Source organism: Saccostrea echinata, unplaced genomic scaffold (genome assembly GCF_033153115.1).
Source record: "Saccostrea echinata isolate AGI-Se365-2 ecotype Australia unplaced genomic scaffold, CSIRO_AGI_Sech_v1 ptg000006l, whole genome shotgun sequence".
In the NCBI taxonomy this organism is placed as follows: Eukaryota; Metazoa; Mollusca; class Bivalvia; order Ostreida; family Ostreidae; genus Saccostrea; species Saccostrea echinata.
This window is the reverse complement of record NW_026889755.1, coordinates 3,957,470-3,966,099: the sequence shown is the minus strand read 5'-3', so window position 1 is coordinate 3,966,099 and position 8,630 is coordinate 3,957,470. Positions and strand designations below refer to the sequence as shown.

The window sequence follows — 8,630 nt, the reverse complement described above, 5'->3', positions numbered from 1 at the left end:
AATCGAATTACATTAATCTCCATACAGAACAATAGGAAAATGAGAATTAAGTACTCCAATAAGAGACTTGCATTCATTTTCTGTCCAGTTGAATTTATCATTCGTTGCATTACAGTAAAGACACTCATTCGTGGAACTATTCTGCATGGGGCTAATGCATGTGCTATCGATGTAACAAAAACTTTCCTGTAAATAACATAAAAATGGGATTTTTCCTGTTGAAAGAATTTTGAACTTTTCAGATAATAATATTTGCATGCAAGACCAAAATGACTTTTAAAATACCAACATGTTTTCAGGAAAATAGGTAAAGAAAAAAAGCATTTTTTCTAAAATCATTTTATTTGACAGACAACGGTATTAATAGAGAAGTACACATAGTGTGAAAGATGTGGGAAAAAAAATAAAAAGAGATCAACTTACCTTTAAGGTAAAATACACATTTCCGGATTCATTGTGGTACTCCTGACAATGAGACTGATATATAATAACCTGATACGTGTGTGTGAAACGTACTCCGTCATTGGAAATGTTGAATTTGATTTCAGTCGACCAGATACCAGATGTGTCATATGGAAGAGGACAGAATCCCTCAAATAAGGTTCTCTCTTGTAAATTTATTTGTCTCTTTTGCTCAATTTCTTCTGTTTGCTTAATATCATTCTGAAAGAATATTTTAAGAAAACTTAAATATTGCTAAAAAAAAATAAGTATGCCATTAGCTTGTCATATGAAGCATTACATTAATGTTGATGGATTGATTGTATAAAGTCCCATTCGAGATATTTTCACTCATAGAGAGATTTCACCATATACCAATGAAGATCTTCAAATTTTGACCTTTACTCGGCCCTCTGGGCTATTGAGCAGTGCGGGATTATTATCGTGCCAACATCTACAGTGAGACCGGGCCTCGGTTTTTAATGTCTTATCAGAAAGACCCGCAACTTTCACTTCAGAGTGTCGAGATCTTGGAGAAGGAACGGTTGCTACTTATTTATCTTCTTAGGTCTAACGCGGCCTGGGCTTGAAATCACGACCTTCCCACCAGGACGACAGCCATCTGTTGATTGAGCTAACTTAATATCTACATAATCATTATTCAGACTGACCTGTTTCACGGTAAGATAACATATCGAGTCCATGTTTTCAAAGAAATATTTTCCCATTATGGTGGCCTCTTTACAGGTTGTAGTAGATAGATCACACAAACCAGCACCGGGGACACTTGTTATTATAGGAGGGCCGAGTAAATCAAAGGAACAGTCGCTCCCTCCAAAGTTAGCGTCACATGTACAGTTTCCTAAGAAAGGGGGAAACCAAAAACGTGTACATTTTATCTACATGTAGGACGACTCATGATAATAAAAACATATACAGTTCTGCGAAAATTCTTTGTTTTCGAAATTTTGAGAAATTACAAGGTTATCTGTTTGAGTTACTTTATCTCATTTTTTACCCGTTCGATTTTCGTATGTTCATCTTCTTTATTTTCAAGTGAAAACATTAGCAAAACAATTCCTTAATATTGTATGATCCAATGAATGCATTACCCCCATCACAAGTGCCATGTCCGGTACAGTTGCTTGGACAGAGGTTTTGTATTGTATAGGTAACTTCCGGTTCCGACTCTTGGAGTGTGGCATTCAAGAGTACAAATGTGGAACATTGCTGTAGAGCGGCTTCGACGTGAATCTGCGTTAGGTTATCATCGCCTGTCATCTGAAAACCGATTTAAACATTGAATTTGTTCAATTCAAACTTCCTTTATGCAAAATAGGTCACAATTTCAGTACAATTAATTGATACTAGAACACGTCATTCTGCAGTATACGTCTCAAATGAAATGTATTGTACTTTCATATAACTTACTCTTATGTCTTCAATACAGTTGGACAAGGTTACATTACTAAGGTCGGTCACATATTGTTGGCAGGTGTTGTATTCCGGTGAATTTTCAAAAGCTTGTAGACAAACTCTCTCGGAGTATTCATGCGACTGTAGGTAGGAAATCGTACGTTTCTTTCTCTGAAATAGTTAAATTCAAAACGTCTAATCAAGATATAACTTTCAGCGTGTGTTCCAAAGAAATTGCTCCTTATATAATTTAAAGCAAGCATGGTCTTTCAAGATGAATATTGTTTTTCGATCTATAAAAAAATGGATCTAGAAATTTTATTAGGTACCGGTAAATACACTTAAGTTATTTCAACATATAATTGGAATAGATTAATAATTGCATACAATTAGAAGATCTCTTTGCATGTACATATCGGACACATCCCGTTTACGTCTTCTGTTTTGTACAAGGTCTACGTTACATTCATATTGTTTGCCTCGGTTTGAGTTGCAGGGTGTAAACGTGTTGTAGGAGCATTGGGTCTTGCCACTTTCTGTGCATGTACAGTGAGGAACAAGAATGGTCGACACAGAGAGCAAACTGCTGTAGACTACAGAGTCACCGCGAAAGAGATTTTCGTTGTCCTGAATCCTAAGTATCAGAAAGGCATTTTATATCAGATTTATATGTACAGTTAAACTATAAAGTGTAAGGTTACGAACGGTCATAAATTACAGTTAAACAAAAGAATATATAAAATGTTTTAAACCCAAATATTGATACTTACTTCCATGACTCGGAGAAACCATTAGGATGTCTCAATCCGATGTCATCTGTAATAGTACTGTTTCGTCTTCTGAAGTCGTTTTCCCTAACACCATCAAAATATCCACACAAACCATCAGCATTTCCTATATCCATAGCAGAGGGGAGAATTTCAAGGTCAATGATATAATGTCCACTCCAATCCATGATATAAATAGCCAGTGATGTACCAGTGGGAAAATAAACCTGAACATGCCAGTATAAAATGATAATAAAAAATCATCAAAAACATAAAATCTATTTATATGTATCTGTGTATTCTAAAATGCACCAATTTTTATAGGATTCAGACCAAAACTATCAGAAGAAATGCGTTTTGAAAATGTAAAAAAAAAAAACAATTCTTATTTTCGTAACCAGTGTCAGCAGCACTTAAAATCAGAAAGTTCAAACGTAAACTTTTACGTATTAGGTTTGTTAGGGACTGACTACAGAAACATATCGGGTTGATCAATCGCATAGGCGGCGATGCGGAGCTGAACAGTCTATGAGATTGATCAGCCCGATATATTTCAGTAGACTTTTCGAAATAAATCTAATAATTGATTTACAATAAATTTCTCAAGGAAAATAGAGAGACATTTACTCATGACAGGCCCGAAGAAACCTTTATCATGGCGGGGGGGGGGGGGGGGGTGCAGCCACTAAAAATGACAATGAAAAATACATTTACTGCCGAAACTCGGGTGGGTGTAAATTGCCGTAGAATCTCTATCTATTTTTCCCCTACTCTCACTGAAAGTGGGGGATATTAAATTGGGTATGTCTGTCCGTCTGTCTGTATTTCTGTATATCGTAAATCTTTCGGTTTGGGACGATATCTAAAATAGTCTTTAAGCTTTTGCAATGAAATTTTGTACCACAACTTGCTATGGCCTAAAGAAGACCCTTGTTTGTTTTGAGGTCTAAAGGTTAAAGTTCAAGGTTATAAATTCATACATTACTAATAACATTTTTAAGATGATAACTTTAGTTTTCTTTTTCAAAAACAACATCTAATTATCACTCCCAATTAAGGGGTACAGGTAGTCTTCACCTCAATGAGTAAACCTGCAATAAATGTATTGGAGGAAAAATGCCCACCAAAATTTTATTTAAAGGCTCTTTAAGACATCTCTCTTAAAATGTCGTTTTAAGAAAGATTAAAAAAGCTATATACTATTTTACACGATTTTTTATTGTTGTATTTGGTTTTTAATTTTTTTTTTTTACTATTTAACATGATTTTTTGTATTTATTTTTTTTTCAGATGAAATTTAAAAAGATATTTTTTCTGTAGATTGCAAAATTTAACAAATTTTTTTTTTTTTTTTTTGTAAATAATAAACATGCTCCATTTTCAGTTTCATGTACTGTGCCGTTTTGTTTCTATTTAAAATTTTATATACATTTTAAAAATATATTTTATAAAAATATTTATTCTATAAAAGAAAATACCTCTTCGGTGCCTATGATTATAGTTAATATATAATCAATAAAACTGTGCTTTGCGCAATTTCGTCAAGTTGTAAAAAAAATTGTAACACAGGTAAACTCTACCTGGATCACTTAGAGGGCCTCCTAATTCAGTGTGATAATTTAATAGTTGTTTTAGCGAGTAGACGTTCGGGGAATAAACCAGGTCATTAATTTATAAATTTTGTTCGTATAACCTTTTTTTTCCAAACTATATCTTTAAAAGGCTTAAAGATTTTGCAATGAAATTTTATATCTGAACTTTCCATTGCTTTAAAAAAAATATAATGATTTTGAGGTCCAAAGGTCAATGTCAGAAATAACTACTACGTACAGTGTACATAGTATTCATATGATAATTTGGGTTTTTCTGTAAGCTTTTGCAATGATTCTATTGGTCATGAATTTCTATGAAAGACTCGTAGTGACTATAAGGTCAAAGCTTGATCTATTTTCTTTCTCATCTGCAAAATGTTTCTTGTTTTTTTTTCTTAAGCGGGGGACACAGTTTCTCTGAATTAGTTTGATAGTTTTATTTTAATATGAAAAACGACGCACTAAACTCCCTATTGCAACACAATGTAGGGGTGCACATCCTTCGAGCGACATATAATCTGGGGTTTGCACTGCGTTAAAATGATATAGAATCTATGATGAAAACACAACAAATTTGACATCGTTGTTTTAAAACTACTCTAATTCAAGAAGAAAACATTATCGAAAGTACTTATTAAATGATTTATAATATCAATAAGTACAAACAGACACATGGGCGGACCACGGCACTTAAAAGTATTTTTTCCTAAGCTTTAAAGTAAGTGTTGGTATTTATAACAAATTTTATTTTATACTTGTATTTTTATTCTTTCTTTGCCTTCTTTATTCATGATCTGATTTTTCCTTTCCGATACTTCCTTCATTATTTACTTCTCCATATGCTCCAGGATTTAAAACAGTACCACCCGACTATTTATACTGCTTGGGAATAACACTTTGACTTTGCGTTTGTGATGACTTGTTTTTTTTAATGACAAATCAATTAAAGAAAGGCAATAAATTGCGATAACTTTTTGTCGGACAGAAATTGAGATTTGCAATAGATAGATAGATAGACTTCTGAAGGCAGAAGCTTGGTTTAGGATGGGTGTTAACTTTAATTTTATTTTTGTAAATCCTCTATTATCGTGAACCCGTGTTAAAGTTTTCAAAAACTGCAAGAAATACAGAATACATCACCCCTGTATATGCTTTGAGAAAAATACTTGTCATGCTGATCATTAAATCTCTCATCAACAATCGTGTTTATTTAAAATGCGTACGCCATGCTGTATTAATTACTTCTTATTTATTAATACTCTATTTTTTTTAAGTGTCTAAATGCAAATAAAAATACAGATTTTGGACCATGGCGCAGCTCGTTTGACCATAGCGCATAAACCTAATCAGGGTGGGCTGTCATTGCACAAAACCCTGTGGAGAACTTTGACAATAAATAACATGTTCATAAAGAAATGCATCCATAATCATACTTCGTAAGAAATCATATATCATTATCAACCTACATGAATCAAGTGTACTCTAGTTAGGTGATTGAAAATTTTTCCCCCGACCTTATAGTATTTGTCGTGGATTTTCGTGACTTTCAAAACATTGTCCTCACAAAGCTCATAGCTGATGACTTTATTTTCTCCACACAAATCTATGACGAAGACATCTCTTCCGGCTCTTGCTGCGACTGCGCAGACACACCAAGGACCATCGTATGATGGGATACATAGGTGATGTTTAGACTGAATCTAAAATGTAGTTCATAAAGTGTTAAAGAAAAGGTAAAAAATAAACTCACTTGAATATACACTGGCCTCAAATTCTAAGATGTGCATAATTTACGAGACTCCGTCCTTTATATACCAGATCAAACAAGTATCACTTTAAATTCACATTTAAGTCTCAAAAATATTTAATTAAGTTATTCAAAAATTAATTTAGTCACTGTTTTTTTTTTAAATAGAACATTTAAATTCGACCAGACTTACCCACTGTAGCTGATGTTGATTTCGATAATTTATAAATTCTCCAGGTATCTGGCATTCGTATGGTCTGTAGGGAGAAAAGGGATTAAACTTATTAAGTTTTGAGGCTTTGTTTTATGTTTATATCTGTATATATATTTAATTATTCTTCAATTATCATATCGTGCAATAGCAAATGTGATTATATAGTCATTTAGTAAAAATAATTACATACTTCAATGTGTGTTATCTTTAAAATTCTAAGTTACCTTTTATTAAGATATCTGTCTTATTCATTATTGAATGACCTTTTCTCATATGTAAGAAATTTGCATTCCACGTTCCTTTATAAATGTATACATACATGTAATATAATAATGCTTTAAACCAATATAAAGACATAAAAACACTGAACATTTTTATGCACTTTGGAAAGGACATTACCTTAAACGTTTAACAGTTAATCCCTAACAATGAAACGGTCAGAATTAGCATCCTCTGCAAGATTGATTGTAATGTATGCATTCATATATGCACCATACCTCAATGTACAACTAATAGTTTTAAGGAATCGACCCTTCTTCAGAACTTCGTACGAATGATTTATGCAATATTCCGAAACATATTTGCAAACATATATATATATATATATATATATATATATATATATATATATATATATATATATATATATATATATATACACACCCTAGGACGTGAAAATCTCTCTACCTTGTAGTTTATGGTTACATTACTTAGTTTTATTTCTTAATGTTATCAATTAATTGAAAAAATTGTTTTTGTAAAATGGGTTATGAAGATTGTTTAAATATTACATTTTTTTCTTACTTTCCGTCAAAAGTATACATATGCGGATCTGCTCTAACACCACATGATCTGCCTTTCCATTGTTCATTTCCTTCTCGAACTCTTATCTGTAACATATTCTCAAATCATCTTTGAAATGGTAGTATAAATTTTAAAATGGTAATATAAATGTTAAACGGTAATGATGATTGTGAAAAACACAAAAAAGTCAGATATATTATTTCCTGAGAAAAAAAGCATTTCTAGGGAATAGGTGCATTATTTTATTACAAAAGAATATAACATACACAAATCACTATTATCATTAACTTCACTTTGCACTCATGTATTTAAGTTTCAATAATATATTGGGGTTTTTTTTCGAATCGTCATTGTTTACAGCATTATTTAAGAATATCAGTAATTGTTCAATCTATTTATAGAGTTGAACTAAAAGTATACCGAAATGTCGGGCAAAGACACATGCTCGAATATTTTACTTCCAACACCATTAGTGCCCCCAGTCTTTAATCGTAGAGTCATCTGACTGTTGATGACGTAACCATCAGTGTCCTGGCTATAAACCGGAAATGAAATATTTTGCTTCCATTCGTCGTTTTCATACTTGTGTCTTTCGTTGTAGCTATAGCTTTTTACTTTGACTTCGCACTGATTAGATGATCCTCCACCACTGCATTTTGAGGGATCGTCCGTTTTAAAGGTCATATGAATATTCAAGTCACTCACTGTTTGAGGAACACCATTAATAAAAAGCGATTCCGATGCAAATGGAATTGTCATCTCTAATTCGACATTCTTCGATCCTTTTCTTTCTAACTCAATGTTTGAATTCATTATCTTAAAAAGGAAATGTGTTTTTACTGTGAACATATATAATATAAAGGTAAATATTTTCCATTCGGAGAATACTGAATTTCATTTTTAAATGAGAAACCAATTTAAGAACGATTTGAATGTTTAAGCATCTCCCCAATAATCTACCAAACTTTGGTATTGCATATATTACCTTTATTCCAGCAAAAAATGGATTTCCAACTTTGAAAATACATGGAAAGTTTTCGTTTTTTCGTTTTGCACCAACTTTGCAGTGTACCTTACACAAGAATAAAAAAAACCCCGTATATTTAATAGGAATGGTTTATAACTTATTATATTTACTCTTATTGACATAATTAATTTACATTAAAGACTTCCTCCGTTTCATTGACATATATCTAATATAAACAAATATACGTTAACACAAAACACTTATTTTGCAACGATTTTCATTCAATTAAAAAGAGTACTAGACTAGTTATAAATGATTAAATATAAGGTGTCTTTTTGCTAATCATGTCTGCAAAGCGTTATTCCTAGATGCTGTTAAAGAAACAAAATTTTTAATGATAAAAAATACTAACTTCAATTCCTATCTTTTTCTCCGCTTTCAAAATATCATGAGCTGTTATCATTGCTGTATAATTACTGGATTTATCAACAGTTTGGTTTACAACTTCCCGTCCATCAATAAACCAAATGATGTCATATAATAAATCTTCGTCGGATTTCAAACTGAAGTTGCAGAGAAAAGTTACAGCTGGGTCGTATCTGATAATGTTACTGGATACATGTTTTTGCCATGTCATATTATGGTATGAAACGGATACATCTGATGGTGCCCAATCAATACC

At 32.2% G+C, this 8,630-nt stretch overlaps 1 protein-coding gene across 1 annotated transcript; it reads right to left on the bottom strand.

Moving 5' to 3' along the window:
- Positions 1–989: 989 nt before the first annotated feature.
- Positions 990–8,623, bottom strand: LOC133180186 (uncharacterized). Its single transcript, XM_061314752.1, has 11 exons — positions 8,361–8,623; positions 7,967–8,053; positions 7,402–7,797; positions 6,982–7,067; positions 6,157–6,220; positions 5,731–5,916; positions 2,628–2,851; positions 2,245–2,491; positions 1,873–2,028; positions 1,554–1,722; positions 990–1,303 (listed from the first exon to the last, which is right to left on the bottom strand). Exons 1-11 carry the CDS (start codon positions 8,583–8,585, stop codon positions 990–992), a joined length of 2,154 nt encoding a protein of 717 aa, XP_061170736.1. The 5' UTR covers positions 8,586–8,623.
- Positions 8,624–8,630: the final 7 nt, after the last annotated feature.

What these genes read in the sequence shown, in the direction of transcription:
- LOC133180186 (XM_061314752.1), bottom strand. Translation starts at nt 8,585, where the DNA reads ATGACATGGCAAAAACATGTATCCAGTAACATTATCAGATACGACCCA. An exon ending in AGAAAAAGATAGGAATTGAA is followed by an intron (nt 8,054 to 8,360) that starts GTTAGTATTTTT and finishes TTCTTGTGTAAG; the next exon opens with GTACACTGCAAAGTTGGTGC. An exon ending in TCCACGACAAATACTATAAG is followed by an intron (nt 2,852 to 5,730) that starts GTCGGGGGAAAA and finishes TGGCATGTTCAG; the next exon opens with GTTTATTTTCCCACTGGTAC.